A 24,994-nucleotide genomic window follows, 5' to 3' on the forward strand; every position below is an offset into this window, starting at 1 on the left:
TTCCCAGCATCAGAGTCTTTTCCAGTGACTAGGCTCTTCACAGCAGGTGGCCAAAGTACTGGAGCTTCAGCTTCAGTCCTTCCAATGAATATTCAGGGTTGATTTCCTTTAGGATTAACTGGCTTGATCTTCTTAGTGTCCAGTGGACTCTCAAGAGTGTTCTCCAGCACCACGGTCTGAAAGCATCAATTCTTCAGCACTCAGCCTTCCTTATGCTCCAACTCTCACACCCATACATGACTATTGGAAAAACCATAACGTTGACTATATGGACCTTTGTTGGCAAAGTAATGTCTGTGCTTTTTAATGTGCTGTCTAGGTTTCATAGCTTTCCTTCCAAGGAGCAAGTGTCTTTTAAATCATGGTTGCAGTCATCGTCCGCAGTGATTTTGGAGCCCAAGAAAATAACATCTGTCCTGTTTCTACTTTTTCCCCTTCTATTTGCCATGATGTGATGGGACCAGATGCCATGATCTTAGTTTTAATCATGTTGAGTTTTAAGCCAACTTTTTCACTCTCCTCTTTCACCCTCAGCAAGAGGTTCTTTAGTTCCTCTTCACTTCCTGCCATTAGAATGGTAGTATCTGCAAATCTGGGGTTATTGGTATTTCTCCTGGCAATCTTGATTCCAACTTGTGATTCTTCCAGCCTGGCATTTCACATGCTGTACTCTGCATAAAAGTTAAATAATCAGAGTGACAATATGCAGCCTTGTTGTACTCCTTTTTCAATTTTGAACTGGTCTTCCCTGTCTGATTCTAACTGTTGCTTCTTAACCTGCATTCAAGTTTCTCAGGAGATAGGTGAGGTGGTCTGGTATTCCCATCTCTTGAAGAATTTTCCACAGTTTATTGTGATCCACACAGTAAAAGGTTTTAGTGTAGTCAATGAAGCCAAAGTAGATGTTTTTCTGGAATTCTGTTGCTTTCTCTATGATCCAATAAATGTTGGCAATTTGATCTTTGGTTCCTCTACCTTTTCTAAATTCAATGTGTACATCTGGAGTTCTCTGTTCACATACTGTGGAAGCCTAGCTTGAAGGATTTTGAGCATAACCTTGCTATCATGTTGCTGTTGCCCCTGCTAAGTCGCTTCAGTTGTGTCTGACTCTGTGCGACCCCAGAGACGGCAGCCCACCAGGTTCCCCCATCCCTGGGATTCTCTAGGCAAGAATACTGGAGTGGGTTGCCATTTCCTTCTCCAATGCGGGAAAGTGAAAAGTGAGAGTGAAGTCGCTCAGCTGTGTCCTACTCTTCACGACCCCATGGACTGCAGCCTACCAGGCTCCTCTGTCCATGGGATTTTCCAGGCAAGAATACTGAGCGCAATTGTATGGTAGTTTGAATATTCTTTGGCATTGGAATGAAAACTGATCTTTTCCAGTCCTGTGGCCACTGTTGAATTTTCCAAATTTGCTGACATCTTGAGTCCAACACTTTAACAGCATCATCTTTTAGGATTTGAAATAGCACAGCTGGAATTCCATCACCTCTACTAGCTTTGTCTGCAGTAATGCTTCCTAAGGCCCACTTGACTTTACACTCCGAGAAGTCCAGCTGTCGGTGAATGACCACATCATCGTGGTTATCCCAGTCATTAAGACCTTTTTTGTATAGTTCTTCTGCGTATTCTTGCCATCTCTTCATCTCTTCTGCTTCTATTAGGTCTTTACTGTTTCCGTCCTTCATCATGCCCATCCTTGCATGAAAAGTTGGCTTGATATCTCCAATTTTCTTGAAGAGCTCTAGTCTTTCCCATTCTATTGTTCTGCTCTATTTCTTTGCATTGTTCATTTAAGAAGACCTTCTTATCTCTCCCTGCTATTCTCTGTAACTTTGCATTCAGTTGAGTTTATCTGTCCCTTTGTCCCTTGCTTTTTCGAGTCTCTTCTTTCAGTCATTTATAAAGCCTCCCCAGACAACCACTTTGCTTTCCTGCATTTCTTTTTCTTCGGGATAGTTTTGGTCACTGCCTCACGTACATGTTACGAACCTCTGTTCATAGTTCTTCAGGCACTCTGTCTATCAGATCTAATCCTTTGAATCTATTCATCACCTCCACTTGATAATCCTAAGGGATTTGATTTAGCTCATACCTGAATGACCTAGGGTGTTTCCTACTTTCTTCAATTCAAGTCTGAATTTTGCAATAGGGAGCTCATGATCTGAGCCAGTCAGCTCCTGGTCTTGTTTTTGCTGACTGTATAGAACTTCTCCATCTTTGGCTGCAAAGAATATAATCAATCTGATTTTAGTATTGACCATCGGTGATATCCATGTGTAGAGTCATCTCTTGTTTTGTTGGAAAGGGGTGTTTGCTATGACCAGTGTGTTCTTTTGACAAAACTCGGTTAACTTTTGCCCTGCTTCATTTTGTACTCCAAGGCCAACTGAAAGTGAAAGTATTAGTAGCTCAGTTGTGTCCAACTCTTTATGACCCCATGGACTGTTATAACGCCCAGCAGGCTCCTCTGTCCATGGAATTTTACAGGCCAGAAAACTGAAGTGGGTAGCCATTCCCTTCTCAAGGGGATCTTCCCCACCCAGGACTCCTGCATTAAGGGCAGATTCTTTACCGTATGAGCAACCAGGGAAGCCACTCTGAAGCCAGACTTACCTGTTATTCCCAGTATCTCTTCAACTCCTACTTTTACATTCCAATTTCCTATGATAAAAAGGACATCTTTTTTGGTGTTAGTTCTAGAAGTTCTTGTAGGTCTTCATAGCACCTGTCAACTTCAGCTTCTTTGGTATCAGTGGTTGGGGCATAGACTTGGATTACCGTGATATTGAATGGTTTGTCTTGGAAACGAACAGACATCTGCATTTTGAACTCTTCTATTGACTATGAGAGTTACGTACTTCTTTTCTTCTAAGGGATTCTTGCCCACAGTAGTAGATAATAATGATCATCTAAATTAAATTTGCCCATTGCCATCCATTTTAGTTCACTGATGCCTAAGATGTCGATGTTCAGTCTTGCTGTCTCCTGCCATCTCGACATCCAGTTTACCTTGATTCATGGACCTACATTCCAGGGTCCTATGCAATATTGTTCTTTACAGCATCAGACTTCACTTTCACCACCAGACACATCCACAACGGAGTGTTGTTTCCACTTTGGCCCAGTTGCTGCATTCCTTCTGGAGCAATTAGTAATTGCCCTCCACTCTTCCCCAGTAGCATACTGAACACCTTCGACTTAGGAAGCTCATCTTCCAGTGTCATATCTTTTTGCCTATTCATACTGTCCATGAGGTTCTTGCAACAAGAATACTGGAAGGGGTTGCCATTTCCTCCTCCGGTGGACCACATTTTGTCAGAACTCTTCACTATGACCCATCTGTCTTGGGTGGCCCTGCACAGCATGTCTCATAGCTTCACCAAGTTACACAAGCCCCTTTACCACGACAAGCCTGTGATCCATGAAGGGGTTGAGGATGATAAGTTATTCTGTACAGAGAGAGCAGAATACTGAAGTATGTTTCCTACATATTTAGAAGAATTTTGAATATTGTTATGGTCTAGAGCAAACAGTAGCCCATAGACCAACTTTAGATGGCAGCCATGTTTTATCTCACCTGTTCTCTCTCTCTCTTGGAATTGACCAAGCATGTGGCCCACATTTTTATATCAGCAGGTGGCATATGAATATTTAGACTTCTGACTTGTCTTAAAATATTGGAGAGCTGGTGCATCTCTCTATGAACAATCATCTGAAACCAAGCATCCAATACTTCTTTGAGATGAGTCTAGCTCATCACAGTTCCTATACACCATGTTGACTCATTTGCATCATTGGCTGCAGCACTAGTGTATGTTTTCAACCCCGATCTAAGATGTAAGGTATATAGGTGTAAGAGTGACTGAGGAGGAGAGGCCAGAAAAGGCTGCAGAGGGCAGATAATGCAAGCTTTGTGCGACAGGCATAATGTCTTTGTCCGAAAGGGAGGACTCCAGAAGCTATAGAGGTAGATAGCAGATAGGGAAATAAAAAAATAAAACAGTTTTATTGAAGTATATCTGTCATACCATAAACTGCACATTTGTAACATATATTACGGTTTGATGAGCTTGGACGTGAAACCATTACCACAACATCAAAGTAATACACATTTTCATCACCTCCAAAAATTTCCTTGTGTCCTTTTGTGTGTGTGTGTGTGTGTGTGTATGTGTGTGTGTGTGTGTGTGTGTGTGTGTGTAAGAACACCTAACATGAGATCTACCCTTTCAACAAAATTTGAAATGTATAATGTGGTCTTGCTCATTATAGGGCGATAGAAGTAGAACCAACTGGAATTCAGGGAAAGAAGACAGCATACCAATAACTGAAGTCTAGGTAACACCGACCCATTAGTTGAGAAGCTGAAAGGTTTTGGGAGGGAAGGTAACAATTTTAGTTTATTGGTTTTGAAGCGCCTGTAGATACCCAAGTGGAGGTATCCAATAAGCCACTGGAATAGTGGAACTGGAACTCAGGAGAACTAGACTAGAAATCTAACTTAGTAATTGAGCTTCCCTTTTACCCATAGTGGCTTAAATAATTTGTCCAACCCTCAAGCTGAGCTGAAGATAACTAAAAAATGACAGATGAAATGCTTTTGAAAATCAACAGTCTAGGAAGACAGTGAGAGCATGAAACGAGAGGAAAGCAGGAGATCAGCAGTAGGAGGCCTTTTCCCCCTGGAGTCGTTTCCGGATCCAAAATTGGTGGCAGAAAATAGGCTACATGGGGCAAGTGGGACAAAAGTTGGAGTCCAAATGTCCCCAAAGATGATCACCCGGGGAAACCATCTTCCTATTTAGGGTTAGGGTCCTGAAAGGCTTCACTCTTAGGGGAAACCCAGGAGTAGGGGAAACCAGAAGTAAACAGAAAATCCAGTCTTGAAATGGTCAAAAGCCCAAAATTAAGAACCAATTGATGGGTTTAAGAGCAAGTTAGACTCAAGTGAGGAGTAAGTAATGAATTGGAAGAAAGCATAGAAGAAACCACTCAGAACGAAGCATGGACAAAAAGGAATGAAAAATATAAAAGTGGAGGTTAGAGGGGAAAAAAGGAGGTTGCAGATATAAAAGATATCATGAGAAAGTCTGGCTCTCCTTTATTTGGAGCCAAGGAGGGGGGGAAATAATAGGGTAGAAGCAATATTTAAAGAGACAGTGGCTGAGAAACTTAAAAAAACATGTACTTAAGAAGCTCAACAAATCTCAAGATTAAAAAGAATAATCCATACCTGGAACCATCAGAATGAAACTACAGGAAATGAAAGATTTGTCTCTCAGTCGTGTCTGACTTCTTGTGACCCCATAGACTGCTGCACGCCAGGCCTCCCTGTTCTTCACTGTCTCCTATAGTTCGCTCAAACTCATGTTCCTTGAGTCGATGATGCTATCCAACCATCTCATCCTCTGTCCCCACCTTCTCCTTCTGTCTTCAATCTTTCCCAGCATCAGGGTCTTTTTCAATTAGTCGACTCATGTCCAACTCTTTGCGACTCCATGGACTGCAAACTCCAGGCTTCCTAGTCCTTCACTGATTATGGTATTAGGATCAATTAAATCCATTAGTGAGTACCTGGCATCACTTATTTGTCATTGAAAATATTTACTATATAATACAATTTTCTGGATGTGAGAGTGTAATTGAAAAAGTCTTGGTCTGTCTTTTAAATCTAAACCAAATTAGTTACTGTGTGACACTGTGATTGTTGTTCAATTGCTAACTCATGTCCAACTCTTCACAACCCCATGAACTGCCCCATGAACTGCAGCACTCCAGGCTTCCCTGTCCTTCACTATCTCCTGCTCAAATTCATGTCCACTGAGTCAGTGATGCTGTCTGACCACCTCATCCTTTGCTTCCCTCTTCTCCTTTTGCCTTCAATCCTTCCCAGCATCAGGGACTTTTCCAGTGAGTCTGATCTTCACATCAGGAGGCTAAAATATTGGAACTTCAACTTCATCAGTTTCAGTCATTCCCATGAGTATTCAACGTTAATTTCCTTTAGGATTGACTGGCTTGATCCCCTTGCAGTCCAAATGGACTCTCAAGAGTCTTCTCCAGCAGCACAATTTGAAATCATCTATTCTTTGGTGCTCAGCTTTCTTTATGATCCAACTGTTAAATTCGTATGACTACTGGAAAAACCATAGCTTTGACTGTAGGGACCTTTGTCAGCAAAGTGATGTCTGGTTTTTAAAACGCTGTCTGGGATTGTTATAGTTTCCCTTCCAAGGAGCAAGTGTCTTTTAATTTCATAACTGCAGTCACCATCCCCAGTCATTTTGGAGCCCAAGAAAATAAAATCTGCCACTGTTTCTGCTTTTTCCCCATCTATTGGCCATGAAATGATGGGACCAGATGCCATGATCTTTGTTTTTTGAATGCTGAGTTTTAAGCCGGCTTTTTCACTCTGCTCTTTCACCTTCATCTAGAGGCTCTTTAGTTCCTCTTCATTTTCTGCCATTAGAGTGGGGTCATCTGCATATCTGAGGTTATTGATATTTCTCCCAGCAATCTTTAAAATCTTTAAAGACAATCAGAAAAAAGAGGATTGGTTACTCTCAGAAGAGCAATCATTTGACTAACAACTCTTTTTTCACAGCAAAAATGGAAGCCATAAATAGTAAAATAATATTGTAAATGTGCTGAAAGAAAATGACTTCCAGTTTAGAATTACATATCTAGAGAAAATTTCCTTCAAAAACAAAGGTGAAATAAAGATGTATTCAGAGAAGCTGAAAACAAGAAAGTTAGCCACCAGCAGAAGGGCACTAATTCTCAAGGAGTATTATCCATAGTGTTGTGGATACAGGAAGGAATAAAAAGCTTTAAAAATGGTAAATCTCAGTGACCATTGTCTTAGTAAGCATTAATGTCTTATGGGATTGAAAATATATATGGAATTTAAATTCTGTAAACATATACACCAACACTTGCCCAATAGGAACAATTGCATCTCACAAGAATCTTGTACAAAAATGGTCATAGCAGCTTTATTCATAAAGGCTTCAAACTGGAGACAACCCAAATATATTAGCCTGTGTCTCAGCCAGTCAGCGGAGAAGGCAATGGTACCCCACTCCAGTACTCTTGCCTGGAAAACCCCATGGACAGAGGAGCCTGGTGGGCTGCAGTCCATGGGGTCGCTGAGTGCGGACGCGACTGAGAGACTTCACTTTCACTTTTCACTTTCATGCATTGGAGAAGGACATGGCAACCCACTCCAGTGTTCTTGCCTGGAGAATCCCAGGGACAGAGGAGCCTGGTAGGAGGCCGTCTATGGGGTCGCACAGAGTCGGTCACGACTGAAGCGACTTAGCAGCAGCAGCCAGTCAGAGGTCCTGTATTCAACACAGGAGAATGGATAACAAACTGTGGAATATTTGTTCAATGGAATGCGACTCATAATAAAAGGGAACAAATTACTGACAGACGCAAAACTTCAGAAGAATTTTAAAATGGGTCAAGCAAAAGAAGCTAGACAAAAAAACGAGTACATAGGATGTGAGCCCTTTTATGTGAACAACAGACAAAAGTAATCTCTGATAATAGAAATTAGAATAGCGATTGCCTCTAGGGGAAGGGCAAAGGGGTATCAGTGAATTTTTTGAGGTGATAAAAATGTTTTATGTTAATCGTGTGGTGGTTACCTGGGAAAAATTTATTACTCAAAATTAATCAAGCTATAGACTTAAGATCTGTGCACTCTGCTGTAGTAAGTAATACACCAATATAGTACTTAAAGGGGTTACACAACAATATATACAATCCTGGAGGGAGTGATGGTGGTAAACAGAATTAAATTATTCTTGCATTTTTCTCGAGGAGGGAAAAGATTTTATAAAATTAGACTTTGACAATCAAGGAGGCGCGTCATAATTTTTAGGATAACAACTAGAAATGTAGAAAAAGAGTGGGAACTCTCAATTGACAGAAGCAGAGAAGGAATAATAAACAGTAATTAATGCAAAAGAAGGCAAGGAGGATAAACAGGATTATAGGAAGGACAAAAAGCACCTTGGAAGAAAAGTTATGACCAACCTAGATAGCATATTCAAAAGCAGAGACATTACTTTGCCAACAAAGGTCCGTTTAGCCAAGGCTATGGTTGGTTTTTCCAGCGGTCATGTATGGATGCGAGAGTTGGACTGTGAAGAAAGCTGAGCGCTGAAGAATTGATGCTTTTGAACTGTGGTGTTGGAAAAGACTCTTGAGAGTCCCTTGGACTGCAAGGAGATCCAACCAGTCCATTCTAAAGGAGATCAGCCCTGGGTGTTCTTTGGAAGGAATGATGCTAAAGCTGAAACTCCAGTACTTTGGCCACCTCATGCGAACAGTTGACTCATTGGAAAAGAGGGATGCTGGGAGGGATTGGGGGCAGGAGGAGAAGGGGACGACAGAGGATGAGATGGCTGGATGGTATCACCGATTCGATGGACGTGAGTCTGAGTGAACTCCGGGAGATGGTGATGGACAGGGAGGCCTGTGCTGCGATTCATGGGGTCGCAAAGGGTTGGACACGACTGAGCGACTGAACTGAACTGAACTGAATATGAATTGATGTAAATGCAACCACAGTATATCCATATACGTGGCTGTGAAACTTTGCATAAAGGTGGAATCCGCCAGAGAGGTTGTAGAATGAGGAAAGGAGAGGAAACGACAAAAAATGGCAGCGGTCTGGTCCTTGTCTCCTGTCGCTTCCCTTGCCCTCCTTTTCTGAGCTCTCTTTCCAAAGACTGTCTCAGTTTCCCTTCTAGTCCCTCACCATCAGTACTTTCCCTGAGTCAATCAACATACATACTCATATCCGTTTCTTCTGCTTCAGCCTCTGTGAACCACATCCAGACATGTAGTGTTCACAGTCACCCAAAATCCCTTCCTACATGATTTCGGTTGCCTTTTCCATTTCACTCGCTGATGGCAAAAACAGCTTTTAAAGGCTGCATTTTTTGAGGGAGAAAAAAGTAGGATTACGGTAGTTACATTTACTGAAGAAATTTAAAACAGAAAAACTGTCCCAGGAGAAAAAAAAATAAAGAAAAAACGCCGCTAGCAGAGGATGGTTTCGATCCATCGACCTCTGGGTTATGGGCCCAGCACGCTTCCGCTGCGCCACTCTGCTGTCGCGAGTTTTACTCTCCTAGAATCATAGAAAGGTCTCTAGATGCCAGCCACACTAATTCCTTTACACAGCGCTCTCTAGTGTCTGCAAAAGGGCGTTAACGTCTAACCTGTTCTTATTGGCTAGTTACTGACATAGCGGGCCCTTTTCATTGGCTCAATAAACCGGTTTGCCAAAGCAAACCAATAGGCACAAGCAGCGGAGTACGGCGGGAGCCAATCGCGCTGGAGTTTGTTGGGACACGCCGGCAAGCTGCCTCTCCAGTTGTCGGCTCCCCAGAGGAAAGGGGCGGTTGGTGTGGCCTCCATTGTTCGGGATCTCGGACGCCATGAGGTAAGGGTTGTGGGGTGCTCGGGAGAGGTTTCAGGTATTCGACCGAAAACTTTAGGAAGTTGGTCCGAAAGGAGTCGGGGGACTGGAAAGGGCCATGTACCTGGGGGTTGCACGGAAACCTGAGAACTCCGGCTCTAAGAGAAGGGGAGGTCGGGGGCAGTGGAGGCGGGGAAACTTGGCCGGGGATGGGGGGTGGGGCCCAGGAGTCGAGAGGCGGTTTCGACTGTTCGCTCTCTGGGGGGTTCAGATGAGAGGGTGTCCTCAGGTTCCAGGAGGAGCACCCGCAAACCTCCTATTTAGACTGAGACGGCTGGAACGTGTCTCATTCATCCTCAATGCCAGTTGCTTGACATACACGATACGCCTGATAGATGCTTTTACTACATGAACGAATGAATAAGCAGTCACATTAGTCTGCGAAGTATTAGGGTTGGCGGGACCCGGCGATTATGGGATGTTTCTTGTAGGGCTCTCTTTAATGTGGTTTGATGTGATTCAGTTATCCAGTCATGGGGAGTGAGGCTGGACATTTGGAAGGTGTAGAAGTGTAAGTGAGAATGGGATCCTTTGGCTTCCAAAGGGAAGTGCAGAGCGATAGAGGTAGGTTAACTTGAAATCATACGGCCGGTATCGAGGAGATTGCTTCAATGAGATGAAAAGAAAGTTAAAATATGTTAATAATGCATTTCTAGGGGTGACAGAGGCCGCGGTCGTGGCGGGCGCTTTGGTTCCAGAGGAGGCCCAGGAGGAGGGTGAGTGCCAGTCCTTAGCATCTGTGCCCGTTGGTTTCCGTTTCAGTCATCTAAATAGGAGTGGAGTATCTTACCTGCCTTGTTGAGATCCAGCTGTAGTTTAGAAGTATTCTTCTCATGCTCTCTTGATAAATGAGTTTGGCCCCATTATGTGAAGTCAGTTTGATTTATGTGGTGAGTAATCTGGATTGTTTTTCCGCCTTTTAGGTTCAGGCCCTTTGTGCCACATATTCCATTTGACTTCTATTTGGTGAGTAGCGTGGCTCTTCCCTGGTGGCTAAGAGGTTAAAGTGTCTGCCTCTAATGCTGGAGACCTAGGTTCGATCCCTGGGTGGGGAAGATCCCCTGGAGAAGGAAATGGCAACCCACTCCAGTATTCTTGCCTGGAGAATCCCATGGACGGAGGAGCCTGGTGGGCTACAGTCCATGGGGTCGCAAAGAGTCAGACACGACTGAGCGACTTAACTTTGGCCACTATTCAATTGTTGTTTCTTGGAACCTGGTGTCTCCCTGTTAATGAAGTCATGTGGTAGTTGGAGTAGAAAAAGGGAAGTTTTGAGTCATCTGTGTTGCTTTACATACAAAAAAGTGTAACCTGGATGGGAAAGATAGGTCCTTCATTACAATTGACAGTAACATGATTATAATCTTTGTTCTGAACAGTTAATTGTATCACTGTCTTATCTGTTAATATTAGGGTCACAAGAGTATAAGTGTTGTAGAATTATCTCTTTTTTTGTGTTGTGGCAACAGAAAAATCTGTTGCATATTATTTTTGGCAAGTAGTATATAGTATATTTCTTGTTTAGTGTGAAATGGCTTTTCCCCGGGTCAAGCCAGCACCTGATGAAACTTCCTTCAGTGAGGCCTTGCTGAAGAGGAATCAGGACCTTGCTCCTAATTCTGCTGAACAGGTATATTCTGTTGGTTTTCTTCCTGAGATTTCATGAAGGAAGCTAGAGAAGTAAATAGCTACTTGGTGAGGTTACTGTTGTCAGAGCCTGAACTCCACAGGTTTAATCATTCTTATTTTTCATTGTGCGTAAAGGGAGAGCATCAGGTGAATGTATAAACAGATTACATGTGCGTTCATATTATTATTGGGGAATCTGTCTTTGGGATCAAAGTTTTCTCTTCTGGCATATTCAAGGCTGGGAGGGTCTGGGTGCTCTCAGAATCCGGTATAGGTGTTGATTCATCTCCTATTGAAGGAATTGGGGAAATAGTCAAACTTGATGAAAAGTTGCTTGGTATTTCACCTGAGGGTATTTTTGTTTCCTGCTATTTTTCAGGCCTCTATCCTTTCCCTGGTGACAAAAATAAACAATGTGATTGACAATTTGATTGTGGCTCCAGGGACATTTGAAGTGGTGAGTTTTTGAAGATTTAGTCCTAGGAAAGGGAAGTCATGGAAGTGTGAAAGTTTCCTTGGTTCCTGTCGCTTGATTCTTCAGATGCTTATTTAAAGCCACTCTTGGAATGGGAAAGTACAGTAGAATTCCTTTGTCGTGCTGGTCTTAGGGACCAGATTCATCATTGCTATCATTTAGCCGTAATGAATCAGGCTTTTCATTGCTCATTTTGGAATATGATTTGAACTCTGCTACTTCCAAATCTGGGTAATAAGCTTCTCACTTGTAAGTTTTGGTTTTGCTTTCTTAAATCCCTTTTCCAACAGCAAATTGAAGAAGTCCGACAAGTCGGATCATATAAAAAGGGAACGATGACTACAGGACACAACGTGGCTGACCTGGTGGTGATCCTAAAGATTTTGCCAACATGTAAGTGTGCCTCTCTTTGGCCACAGCAGCAGAACATAGCAGTTGGATTTGAGGCATAGGGATTTAAATGGTGTGCTGTATGTGAAAGAATGTATGACCAGTTACTGCAGGACGGACTTTGCTCCCCAGGGGACATTCAGCAATGTCTGGAGATGTTTGAGGCTAACGTCTTCTGGTAGAGGCCAAGGTTGCTGCTAAGCATCCTGCAGTGGACAAGACAGACCCTACCGCCCAACCCCAAACAAAGAATTATCCAGGCCAAAATGGCATTAGTCCCACTGATAAAAATCCCTACTGTGGAAAAAAGTGTGTAAAGGAGGAGGTGTCATCGAGCCTTCAGTTTCTCTGTTTTTACAAACTTCCCCTTGCAAAAGTGTGTATTCAGTTGCTTTTCGTTGCTCCGCAGGAATCAGAGTGCAGAGTAGCTTTGAGACATAGAAAGTCTCCTAAAATAATTATAATCTTCATTATCTCTTTTTCTCTTTCAATCTAGTGGAAGCTGTTGCTGCACTAGGAAACAAGGTTGTGGAGAGCCTAAGAGCACAGGATCCTTCTGAAGGTTTGAGTTTGTTGCTGAACATGTAATACAGTGGTCATAGAAGTCAGATTTATAAGTACATTTAACAAAGTCAGGTCAGGCTAGAAGGAAGAGTGAGCACAGAGTTTTATGTTGGGGAGGTTTCTAGCGGAGATCACCAGTGTTCAAAATCTAATTGATTTCCCTTGCTTTTAAAATTCTGTGTTCTCAATTCTGACTCTGGACTGTTGCTGTTTTTTAAAAACCTGGGACTTCCTGGTGATCCAGTTGTTAAGATTTTACACTACCAATGTAAGGGGCATGGGTTCGATCCCTGGTTGGGGAACTAAGATTCCATAGCCAAGTAAATAACAAATAATAACAGATAGATAGATCTGTTAGATAAATCAGTAGATAAATACAATATCTGTTCCCCTACCCTCATCCTGGATTTACCTTTGGTCATCTAATGGAAATGTGAGTGCAACTTCTGATTTTTCTTCTTTCAGTTTTGACCATGCTGACCAATGAAACTGGCTTTGAAATCAGCTCTTCTGATGCTACAGTGAAGATTCTTATTACAACAGTGCCACCAAATCTCCGAAAACTGGACCCAGAACTCCACTGTTAGTCCTTTTATTCCTTTGCTGTAAAATTTGGGGGAAATTAAAAATGTGGTATTAAGTGCTATTAATTTATTTCATTTGTTGCTATTCCACATGAGACCTTTTGGGGACCCGAGTTTACCCCCAAACTTTGCTGTCTTCCTTTGTAATTTGGAAGCAGTTTTATCAGCTTGCTAATGAAATTGTCGAAAACAGCCAGGCCAAGAAAAGCAGTTTGAGGACTTAAGAAAAAGGACTGAGGAAATATTTATGGAGGGGGTAGGCTTTTGGAGAAAACTGGGGCTCTTTCATGCTTCCAGATCTGGTTTAGGGGAGGAACAGTGATTTGGGGATTTGCTGATCTGGGGACATGGGGATTAGTTCAAGGGATTACTAAGTTATCCTGTCTTCCTTCTGAGTTCTTGGAGCCTGGCAGTGGAATTGAATTGCTTGCTCAGTAATCGGAATGTTTCATCTTGGTGGATGTCATGCTTGTCTTCTAGTGGATATCAAGGTGTTACAGAGTGCCTTAGCAGCCATCAGACATGCCCGCTGGTTTGAGGAAAATGCTTCTCAGTCCACGTGAGTCCCTCCCTATTTGAGTGATGATATATCCTAATCCTTCTAACTACATTGAACAGCCTGATAACGCAGTCTTTCTCTGACAACTGTTTTAGACTGATTTTCTGTCTGGATTTTGATTTTTTTTTTTACCTGAAGTACTTGGTAGCTCAATTGGTAAAAGAATCCACCTGCAATGCAGGAGACCCCAGTTCGATTCTTGGGTCGGGAAGATCCCCTGGAGAAGGGAATGGCTACCCACTCCAGTATTCTGACCTGGAGAATTCCATGGACTATATGGTCCATGGTGTTGCAGAGTCAGACATGAGTGAGTGACTTTCACTTCACTTCAAGCAACTTAGGTTGAGGGAAAGAAGGGAATAATTCTGGCAATAGCTTCAGCTCTGTGCCTTAGGTATAGAAGTAAAATCGTACTGCTTTAATTTTTAAATTATAGAAGGCCCGTCTTGTACAGTGTATCCTTGTAACATTTATTTTATAAGCAGTAGTTGGCGCCTCTTAATCCCATGGCCCCTATTGTGCCCCTTCCCCTTCTCTCTCCCCATTCGTAACCACTAGCTTGTTCTCTGTATCTGTGGGTCTATTTGTTTCCTTTTTGTTATATTCACTGATTTGTTTCATCATCTGTTACTGCTTTAATTCCTGGTGCCTCTTATCTTCAGAGTTAAAGTTCTCATCAGACTGCTGAAGGACCTGAGGATTCGTTTTCCCGGCTTTGAGCCCCTCACTCCTTGGATACTTGACCTACTTGTAAGTAATGAAGGGCAACTGGAATTCCTGATCCACCCTATGAGTCAGGAGTTAGTCTGAAACCTACCATAAAATGAAACTTTGGTACAGATTAAAAGAAATCTTGGAGGAATGGAGGGACCAAAAAAAAAAAAAAAAGAAGCAGCAATCTCATTAGTGGATAAGAAATCCAATAAAGATTCAATGTTTATTATTTCTTGGGCTTTTGGAGTATTCAATTAAATGGGTAGTTATTACTGCTCCTTTATCTTTTTCATTACTGTTGTCATTAATGTGGTAAAGGAGAGAAATTACTGAATGAGCAGTCATTTCAAAACTGCTTCTTGAACATGAAAGTTTTCTTCATGATGGTTTAAAGTTTTAATTTGTTTGAAGATAGAATTGCCACTTTATGGCACACTTACCAGATTTTCTTGTAGGGACACTATGCCGTGATGAACAACCCCACCAGACAGCCTTTGGCTCTAAACGTGGCATACAGGTACAGCATGCTGCTTTGGGGTTGGGGTTTGACTGTAAGTTGTCTCGTGTGTTCTTCTAATACCTCTCCACGTTTCAGACGATGCTTGCAGATTCTGGCTGCAGGACTATTCCTGCCAGGGTCGGTGGGTATCACAGACCCCTGTGAGAGTGGCAACTTCAGAGTACACACAGTCATGACTCTGGAACAGCAGGTACTGGTGCAGCTCTGAAATGGTCCATTGTGCCCCCCTCTTGAATATCCCGTGTCAGAAAGCAAAGGAAATGTGATCTTAGTGGTCAGAGATTTGGGGGTTCTCACAGATTTTGGTTTTGAAATTAAGATTTCTTCATCTTTCATGAAAATGAGAAGGTATTTTGATTCTCCTTGCTAATTTACTCTTACTCTGCTCTCCCTCAGGATATGGTCTGCTACACAGCTCAGACTCTGGTCCGAATCCTCTCACATGGTGGCTTTAGGAAGATCCTTGGCCAGGAGGGTGATGCCAGCTGTGAGTGGCCACTGTGGGGCAGGGGTTCATGATGCTCTGTGGTCTACAGAGTAACTCTGCTCAGTGCTCTCCATGTTTTCACTGCGTAGATCATGACTTGGATGTTGGGCTGCTTGTCTGAAGTCACCTTTTTTCTCTTCTAGATCTTGCTTCTGAAATATCTACCTGGGATGGAGTGATAGTGACACCTTCAGAAAAGGCTTATGAGAAGCCACCAGAGAAGAAGGAAGGAGAGGAAGAGGAGGAGAATACAGAAGAGCCACCTCAAGGGGAGGAAGAGGAAAGCATGGAGACTCAGGAGTGACCTCCGTATCTCTTCACCTCCCCTTTTTTACCCAAGGGGAAGACTGGAGCCTAAGCTGACTGCTGCTGGGCTTTATGTGGTGGCATTTCTGAGGGAGTAAGGGAGACAGGAAGATTTTTAAAGAAAGACTCTCTAGAAGGAAGTGTCATTCCACTGGGTTCTGAAACTGTCCTAGTGATCAGAAGTCTCCCGTTTATGACCTGTGTCATCCATCTACAGTGAAGCAAGATACCAACTTTTCTTCCTAATATTCTAGAATCCCCAGCTCCTGAAACCTCTCTCAGCCAGTACTTTGTTGTTGAAATGTTGTGAACTGTGTTTGGATTTTTTTTTTTTTTCTAAGAAAAAAGATTAAAGTACTTCCTAGTAGGGCTCTTGGTACTGTTTTTCCTTGGCATCTGGCAGTTGTTACTCTTCCATTTACTTTCTGTACTCTTCACTGAAAATGATGGTACTTGAGTTTTTTCATTGTGAATGCTAGATCTCAATTTGAAGCTATATTTGAATTAATGTAGAAGACTCTTGGAACACTTCCATATACCAGAGTAAACTGGAATACCATTTAAGCATTTATTGAATGAAATATTTCTAGTAACACTGCTACAGTAGTCAAGCCAGTGCAGTCAACAAAAGGGAGTAAATGGTTCATTCACCTTGACTTTGCCTGTCCTTTCCTCTCAATCCTTAGTGTAAACAAAGGAAAACTGGAAGTCACAGAGGACATTCTGCCCAGGTCCAACGACCTGGCATGTAACAGGAAGCCCCTCCCTTGTTAATGAGGCTCAGAGATGGTACAGGAAGTGGGCCTTGACACAGCTTAGAAAGAAAATGCAGAAGCCTCAATTCATTCCTGGAAGTAAGAGCCATAATAAATCCTTTGGGATCCTGAGTCCTGCTGTACACAGGTTTCTTTGGGCCCCACATAAATGGGTAAGACTCTGAAGTGTTTCAGACAAACCACAGGGCTGCCTTTTTGATGTCCCAACACCTACAGGGAGTCCTAGCGGAGACAGGCAGCTGGGGAATAGTAATCGTGCTACACTGTGGCCATGGGCCATCTTCTGGCCTGTTACTTGCTTGGGGAACCAGAGGGGTATACTCCTGAATCCAACATTGCTCTCCTTCGGGCTGTTTCCTTGGCCACGCTGTGGTTTAGCCTTCTCAGCCGTTCCTACAAAACAAGGTTTGCAATCAGGTAACTGCCCTGTCAAGGGTTTAGAGCGGTCAACTAGGTGCTGGAAAATATCTTAGGCTTGCTTCATCAACTCCCTTTCCCCAAACACTAAAAATGACGGTGACTTTCATTGTGCTGGGGACTTAACACCTTTTGAAAATCGGAAAGTACCTTGGATTACTGTTGGCAGGAAACTCCTTTACCTGGGCATTCTGGAGGATGTTATTGACCAAGACGACTCGTCGTCGGGCATTAAGGAGCTTCTTCACATAGGGGTCGAGATCCAGGGCCACTTTCTGGTCCTCATTGATACGGCACAGTTCTGGGAGACAGAAGAAGAGGCAACTAAACACCTAATGGCCTTGTTCTTGGGACAAGTAAGCTAGTAAATGTTATGGAAAACAATCTTTACCACATGGGTACTGTCACTAGAAACTCAGGAGTCAGTCAGCAGCCCTAGAAGCAAGTGGGAGAAACCCAGCCCAAGACGTTAGCAAAACAAGGTACTGAAGTCAGTTGTAGGATCCTGGGTATACAAGGATGCTTACTCACCGGTGGCTAGGTTGTCAATTTGTTCCCGGAGCTCTACTTGGCTCTCTCTGCAAAGAGGTACGAGGCCTACACGGTCAGACAGTTAATGGAACCAAAAACCTCCCCTGTGTGTTTCCCAAGTGCTTAGAGAAGCCAGCTTCTGCCTCCACCTGCACGCCGCCCCGCCAGTCGGCCCCGCCTCCAATCTGTTTCCCCACTTCTAGTCCCACCGGAACGCCAGCGAACTCATCTTGCCTCCGCCCTTTCGTGGTCCCGCCCCTAAAAAGCCAAATCAAGGAGAGGCCCCGCCCCAACCTGCCCTCCAGGGCACCTGACGGCGTGGACGTGAGAGTCAAGCTGCTGCACAGCTGGTCTCAGGAACTCGAGGAGCCCCTCGGCAAAGAGGTCGCGGCCTGCGGGCCCCGCCACGGGCGTCCCTGCACCAGACACAGCGGCGGAACTAGCCCCTGCCATCACGAACTGCCCTTACGCCCGGAACCTGCCGCGAAGGCCGCCGGGAACTTAAGCCGTGCCAAAGCGCCGCCAGGGGGCGCCTGGGGAGTGCCGGCTCTGACCCTGCCAGGGGGTTCTGGGAAATGCAGTCTCTGGAGCCGGAGAGGCGGGGCGGGGCGGAGAGAAGCGAAGGGACAGAGCCTAGAGCTACTGGGAGTTGTAGTTCTTTGTAGGCTTTGACGTGACTGGTGGAGAAAGTTTCCGGACTTCAAGAGCTGAAAGTGAAAGTGAGGTCGCGCAGTCGTGTCTCTTTGCGAACCGATGGACTGTAGCCCACCAGGCTCTTCTGTCCATGGGGTTTTCCAGGCAAGAATACTGGAGTGAGTTGCTATTTACTTCTCCAGGAGATCTTCCCGACTCAGGGATTGAACCCGGGTCTCCCGCATTGTAGGCAGACGCTTTATCGTCTGAGCCACCAGGGAAGTCCAAAAGAACCGTCTTGGGGGTGGTACTTTTTGTTTTCTCCAAAGTTGAAAAATAATTGCTTACATACCCTATTGTTCATAGCTTTCCCATGTTAATTTTGTGGGAAATCCAAATGATAGTCATAGTATATTTCTAAATTTAAGTGTATTTTTAATGGCACTAAAACATATACAAAACTGAATCTGAATATTATTCACCCTTAAGAAGGAATGAAATTCTGGTGTGTGCTATGATATGGGTTAAATGTGAAGACATTATGCTAAGTGAGATAAGCCAGACACAGAAGGTCAAATATTTAATAGTCCTGCTTATATGAAGTACCTACAGCAGTCAGATTCATGGAGCTAAAATGTGGTTTTGTCTATCAGAACAGTGTTGTCAGGGACTGAGGGGAATGGGGATTTGTTGCTCAACAGATACAGTTTCAGTATTTGTTGTTGTTCAGTCGCTCAGTCATGTCCGACTCTGTGACCCCATGGACTGCAGCATGCCAGGCTTCCCTGTCCTTCACCATCTCCCGGAGCTTGCTCATACTCATGTCCATTGAGTCAGTGATGCCATCCAACCATCTCATCCTCTGTTGTCCCCTTCTCCTCCTGCCTTCAATCGTTCCCAGCATCAGAGTCTTTTCTAATGAGTCAACTCTTTGCATCAAGTGGCCCAAGTATTGGAGCTTCAGCATTAGTCCTTCTAATGAATGTTCAGGATTGAGTTCCTTTAAGATTGACTGGTTTGATCTCCTTGCAGTCCAAGGGACTCTCAAGAGTCTTCTCCAACACCACAGTTCAAAAGCACATCAATTCTTTGGAGCTCAGCCTTCTTTATGGTCCAACTCTCACATCCATCCATGACTACTGGAAAAACCATAGCTTTGACTAGACAGACCTTTGTTGGCAAAGTAATGTCTCTGCTTTTTAATATGCTGTCTAGGTTGGTCATAGCTTTCAGGTCTAGAGATGAGTAGTGGTGATAGTTTCACCATAATGTGAGTTTACTCAATGGCACTGAACCTTACACTTAAAAATTATTAAAGTGCTAATTTTTATGTAATATATATTTTGCCACAGGGAAAAAAATTTAACCTGCATGTTTCCATATTTTTATTTTTTTCTACCTTCAAATAGTTTCCTTACTTTGTTTTTCATGGCTTTCCAGAGAGTTTACATCTCTTGTTGAACTCTCAACAAGAGGCACAGTCTCTAAAATCCTAATGTGTTCCAGTGGCTCACAAAAAAATGGGCATCAAAATATTCATTCTTGAGATTTGATGAAATGAAGTTCCTATTTTGAGGCAAGAAAACTGCTTGGGAATTCCTCGGTGGTAGAGTGGTTAGGATTGTGTACAACACTACCCAGGACCTGGGTTTAATCCCTGGCCTAGGAACTAAGATCCGGAAAGTCTTTTTTTGTCCACATCTCATGGCATGCCAGATTTTAGTTCCCTGTTATTGCTGTTACTCAGTCCTGTCTGACTGTGACCCCATGGTCTAAAGCACAGGCTCCTCTGTCCTTCACTATTTCCTGGAATTTGCTCAGATTCATGTCCATTGAGTTGGTGATGCTATTTAACCATCTCATCTTCTGCCACCCCCTTCTCCTTTTGTCTTCAGTCTTTTTCAGCATCAGGATCTTGTCCAATGAGTTAGCTCTTTGCATCAGGCGGCCAAAGTATTGGAGCTTCGACTTTAGCATCAGTCCTTCCAATGAATATTCAAGGTTGATTTCCTTTAGGATGGACTGGTTTGATCTCTTGGCAGTCCAAAGGACTCTCAAGTGTCTTTTCCAGTACTACAATTCAAAAACATCTTTTCTTTAGCACTCCACCTTCTTTATGGTCCAACTCTTACCGTCATGCGTTTCCCAGGTGGTACTAGTGGTAAAGAATCTGCCTGCCAATATAGGAGATGTAGGAGCCATGGGTTTGATCCCTGGGTCAGGAAGATCCCTGGAGGAGAGAATGGCTACTCCCTCCAGTATTCTTGCCTGGAGAATTCCATGGACATGGACAGAGGAGCCTGGCATGCTACAGTCCATGGGTTTCTAAAGAGTCAGACATGACTGAGCAACTAACACTTTCACTTTAGTTCTCTGACCAGGGATCAAACCTGTACCCTCTGCAGTGGAAGCACAAAGTCTTAACTGCTGGATACCAGGGAAGTCCCGTGGGCCTCTTCTCTTCCCTCTTGTGTTCAGTGTGTGTCTGCATTATGAGTTAACCAGATCTTTACCATGTCAGAAATAGCTGCTCAACCATACATTTTTTGTCTTCTGACACCAGACTTGTAATTCCTTAGATGATTACATTTCTTTCTCAGTCCTGTAAGGCATCAGGATGACTCACCACTCACCCTGTACCTGCAGATATCTTTGGTAAACTTTATGTGCAATACTAATATATCATTCCCTTAAAGCTAGCGATTGCAGCAGGACAGACTAAGCCAGATGACCTGCAGAGATACCTAATGAAAGTTCTTAGCTTAAATGCTTACTTATGACCTGATTAATATTACTAGCTATCTTACTTATATTCTGCCTATTTTACAAGATTATTGTTTATTCCATTACCAAACGTGTGACTAAGCTGCCGATAAAAATAGTGACAACTAGGCAACTTGAAACAACTGACCAAATATGTACTTCTATAAGATAAAAAGTTGTAAAAAAAAAAAAATCAAAAATAGTACAGCATAACTCTAGATATGAAAGAAACAAGAGGGAAACATTATCCAGGCCATAACAGACTAGTAAGACAGATGGTCCAGAGGCTTTTGGATACTGTTAACAGGGGCCTAGTCCAGTAACAGCACCTTGACTGGCCCATCAGTGAATTCCTTGCCTGACTTTGGAATGAACAGCCTTCTTTATGGTCCAACTCTCACATCCATACATGACTACTGAAAAAACCATAACTATATGCACCTTTGTAGAGGACTGGAAAATAAAGGATGTTGCCCACTACCCAGTTCTATAAGAATCAAGTCATTAGCCGCTGTGGTCAGTGACCTACAGTACATCCAGAAAGGAATTCAGGATAAGGATGAGGTATTTTGTGCTCTGGGAAAACTGGGAGAACTGGCCCTTAGTTCCAAATTTTCAGGAGAAACTTTTATGAACTCAGTTTCTTGCATCTTCCCATAGTTAGACAAGCGCTAAAACTGTACCCCTTGGTCAAAAATCACATAAGTTCTAGCCTTCCCCCTTAGCTCTTTGGAACAGTCCTCAGAGCTTTCTGAAAGACTGTCTCCACCTTAAAACTCCTGCTGCTGCTGCTAAGTCACTTCAGTCGTGTCCAGCTCTGTGCAACCCCATAGACGGCAGCCCACCAGGCTCCCTCGTCCCTGGGATTCTCCAGGCAAGAACACTGGAGTGGGTTGCCATTTCCTTCTCCAACGCATGGAAGTGAAAAGTGAAAGTGAAGTTGCTCAGTCATGTCCGACTCTTAGAGCGACCCTATGGACTGCAGCCTACCAGGCTTCTCCATCCATGGGATTTTCCAGGCAAGAGTGCTGGAGTGGGGTGCCATTGCCTTCTCCGTTACAATTCCTAGATGGATTTGAATAAAATTTTCCAGTTCTTTCTTAGATTGACTGTTGATTAATTTTTTTCATTGACAACTTCGTCCTCAGGAATAAAGGTGTTTAAATCATTGTGGGAGAGTGGTGGTCAGCAGCTGCAAACCTGAGACTCAAACCACGGCAACTTTTAAAACCTAGTACACTTCTTGTTGTTTTCTGTGTTTGTTTCTCTGTATTGTTCCCTCTAGTGATTAGAGGTAAAACTCTCAGGAGAGGCTGGGGTCTTATTTTGGGAGTAAGCAGCAAAGAAGTGGGTAGCTAGGGCAACAACAGCCGGCTTTCAAGGAAGCCCAGGGGAAAAAGCAGCATGAGTGCTGAAGAGGAAAGGAAAAAGGTCAAGTCCTTGGGTCCCGTGCTGGAGACAGAGAACAGGGGCTGGCCTTGGCTGGAAAAGAGATGGATGGCCCATGTCTAGACAGGAAGCCCCCAAGTTAGGCCACAGTCCTTTCAGATACGTCTTCAAAGTAATGTCGCCAGATTGAGAAAACAGAACAAAAAACTCTGGGACACTAGGTAAATTAGAATTTCAGATAAACAACAAATAAATTTTGTAATGTAACTATCTTATCTAGTAATTCTACTTCAAAGGCTGGTTCTCTGAGGAAAATCACTCTGTGTTTTGTTTTCACGCTTTCTTTTTCACTCCTTATCACCTTGAGTTAGCTTTTTTTTTTCTTTCTTTTAGTTAGCTGTTATATCTCATGAGGACATTGTATCAACCTCCTGACTGACTGATCTTCTTGCTTCTAGTCTCTCTACCTTCCAGGTCAGCCTGCACTCTAAAATATCAGTCAGATCACATAATAACCCTGCTCAGAGAAAACAAATGCTGAAAGGGACTTTAGAATCCATGTTTTCTTGATTCCTTGGACAGCTCTGTGAAGGAGACTGGGCAAGGATCTTCCAGAAACCCTGACGTTTGATAACAGGTTGAAAGCTGGTGCTGATTCAACTATTCATCCTCAAAACACTTATCAAATTCCAGGGATAGTGGCACTCAGTTCTCACCTCTAACTGCACTCCTCCCCGCCTGTGCCCGAGTCACATAGCGGTGATCTCCTAGTCCTCGGCTTTCCCCCAGAGGCTGAAGGAAAGGTGAGTCATAAAAACTCCCTGTTTCTTCTGTTTCTGAGCTCCCAGCCCCTTGTTGTTGTTCAGTTGCTTAGTCGTGTCTGATTCCTTGTGACCCCATGGACTACAGCACACCAGGCTTCCTGTCCTTCACCATCTCCCGGAGCTTGCTCAGATTGATGTCCATTGAGTCAGTGATGCCATCCAGCCATCTCATCCTTTGTTGTCCCCTTCTCCTCCTGCCTTCAATCTTTCCCAGCATCAGGGTCTTTTCCAATGAGTCAGCCCTTTGCATCAGGTGGCCAAAGTATTGGAGCGTCAACTTCAGCATCCATCCTTCCAACGAATATTCAGGGTTGATTTCCTTTAGGATTGACTTGAATCCTAAAGAACTGACTTTCCTTTAGGATTGGTTTGAACTTGCATCCGTGGACAGTGCTTAGGTTGCCTTGTCCCCTTCTTGCTGGATAGCTTCAGATGGTTCTGGGGGTACGTCCATAAGAAATCTCTGCACCAGGCTATGCTGAGTGCTGCTGTGGCTCAGGCAGTACAGCCGTTATCAAATCCAAGTTTGTGTGCCTGATGAACAGTGAGGCTAAAACTTCGCAAGTTTGGGAGCAGAGAAAGATTTATTGCAGGGCCATGCAAGAAGAACGGGATGGCTCATTCTCAAAAGACCTGAACTCCCCAAAGGGTCTCAGGGAAGATTTTTTAAGGAGAATGTGGGTGAGGGGAGCTGCAGGTTGTGCACAGTTCTCTGCTTGGTTGATCATGAGGCAATAGGGTAGTGTCTCAGGGATTAACATATCAGTCATCATGCTTTAGTTGGTCTGGCGACTACAGTCTCATAGTCATCAAGTAATTAATTTTTTCCATTTGGTGGGAATCTTGGCATCTGTAAAACAGCTCAGGAAATTTCCATCAGATACTTTTATCTAGGCATTTTAGGGGGAAACTTAAGATTCTGTGATTACCATATGGCTGATTTACTGTTTAAATTCTTACCAGTTCTCCTGGCCCAACTCCTGTATTTTGTCCTTACAAGTTCACATCTTTTCACTCAATTCTTCTTCTTTTTTTTTTAATGTTTAGAGTTGTTGTACTATTTATTTATTTACTTTGGCCATGCTACATGGATTGCAAGATCTTAGTTCCCTCACCAGGGAATGAACTTGTGCCCTTGGCATTAAAAGCACAGAGTCCTAAGGAATTGCCTGCCAGGGAATTCCTTCACTCAATTCTTGAGCCAGGATTTTGGGACCCAGGGGAGGCCTGGGAGAGTACAACTTTTACAAGGAAGAAGCAGGCAGAGGAAGTAGGGGGCGGGGTCTGTCAAGAGTAGGTCCTACAGGGTCTTGTTTTATTGTTCATTACAGTGTCCTCTTCCTGGCAAGGTCAGGCTTCGGTAGCTGTGGAATCTGAGCTATAGAACCCAGGACACCTGCATGTAAATCAAATGTTTTTCTATCATAGGCATTGTTGTATGCTAGTTTTAAAAATCAGTCCAGTTGTTGGGTGTGTGGTCAGGCACCTTCCCAGGTCATTCAGTAGGTAAAGAGTCCGCCTGCAACGCAGTAGACTTGGGTTCAATCCCTGAGTCAGGAAGATCCCCAGGAGGAGGGCATGGCAACCCATTCCAGCATTCTTGCCTGGAGAATCCCATGGAGAGAGGAGCCTGGCAGGATACAATCCACAGGGATGCAAAGAACCACGCGTGACTGAAGCGACTGAGCACAAGCATGGGCTCTAGAGCACAGGCTCAGCAGCTGTCATCTGCGTGGGCTTAGTTGCCCTGCAGCTTGTGGCATCTTCTTGGACCAGGGATCGAACCTGTGTCTCCTGCACTGGCAGGTGGATTCTTTCCTGCTGAGCCTCCAGGGAAGCCCTAGCAGTTTTCTAGGTATGGGAAGAAGCGAGAGTCTGGGCTTATTGAAATAATTCCTTTGAGGGACTTCCCAGCAGTCCAGTGGTTAAGACTC

General features: G+C 43.7%; 2 protein-coding genes and 1 non-coding gene across 3 annotated transcripts; 1 reads left to right on the forward strand and 2 right to left on the reverse strand.

Annotated features, from left to right (window-relative positions):
• Positions 1–9,058: 9,058 nt before the first annotated feature.
• On the reverse strand, positions 9,059–9,130 carry TRNAM-CAU (transfer RNA methionine (anticodon CAU)). Its single transcript has one exon. It is a non-coding gene; the product is annotated as a tRNA-Met (tRNA).
• A 250-nt stretch (positions 9,131–9,380) lies between these two features.
• ILF2 (interleukin enhancer binding factor 2) lies at positions 9,381–16,096 on the forward strand. The gene is made up of 14 exons (XM_052637080.1): positions 9,381–9,463; positions 10,156–10,215; positions 10,423–10,465; positions 11,025–11,129; positions 11,508–11,585; positions 11,894–11,996; positions 12,490–12,555; positions 13,023–13,139; positions 13,622–13,700; positions 14,363–14,450; positions 14,870–14,931; positions 15,010–15,124; positions 15,331–15,421; positions 15,565–16,096. Exons 1-14 carry the CDS (start codon positions 9,459–9,461, stop codon positions 15,723–15,725), a joined length of 1,173 nt encoding a protein of 390 aa, XP_052493040.1. The 5' UTR covers positions 9,381–9,458; the 3' UTR covers positions 15,726–16,096.
• A 193-nt stretch (positions 16,097–16,289) lies between these two features.
• On the reverse strand, positions 16,290–17,929 carry SNAPIN (SNAP associated protein). Its single transcript, XM_052637430.1, has 4 exons — positions 17,762–17,929; positions 17,452–17,498; positions 17,103–17,221; positions 16,290–16,896 (listed from the first exon to the last, which is right to left on the reverse strand). Exons 1-4 carry the CDS (start codon positions 17,902–17,904, stop codon positions 16,795–16,797), a joined length of 411 nt encoding a protein of 136 aa, XP_052493390.1. The 5' UTR covers positions 17,905–17,929; the 3' UTR covers positions 16,290–16,794.
• Between the last annotated feature and the right edge of the window lie 7,065 nt (positions 17,930–24,994).

The sequence above is a fragment of the Budorcas taxicolor genome, chromosome 3 (assembly GCF_023091745.1).
Source record: "Budorcas taxicolor isolate Tak-1 chromosome 3, Takin1.1, whole genome shotgun sequence".
NCBI classification, from domain to species: Eukaryota; Metazoa; Chordata; class Mammalia; order Artiodactyla; family Bovidae; genus Budorcas; species Budorcas taxicolor.

What these genes read in the sequence shown, in the direction of transcription:
- ILF2 (XM_052637080.1), top strand. An exon ending in CTCCAGGGACATTTGAAGTG is followed by an intron (nt 11,586 to 11,893) that starts GTGAGTTTTTGA and finishes CTTTTCCAACAG; the next exon opens with CAAATTGAAGAAGTCCGACA. An exon ending in CTTGGATACTTGACCTACTT is followed by an intron (nt 14,451 to 14,869) that starts GTAAGTAATGAA and finishes ATTTTCTTGTAG; the next exon opens with GGACACTATGCCGTGATGAA.
- SNAPIN (XM_052637430.1), bottom strand. Translation starts at nt 17,904, where the DNA reads ATGGCAGGGGCTAGTTCCGCCGCTGTGTCTGGTGCAGGGACGCCCGTG. An exon ending in TCTCACGTCCACGCCGTCAG is followed by an intron (nt 17,499 to 17,761) that starts GTGCCCTGGAGG and finishes ACCTCTTTGCAG; the next exon opens with AGAGAGCCAAGTAGAGCTCC. An exon ending in AATTGACAACCTAGCCACCG is followed by an intron (nt 17,222 to 17,451) that starts GTGAGTAAGCAT and finishes TCTGTCTCCCAG; the next exon opens with AACTGTGCCGTATCAATGAG.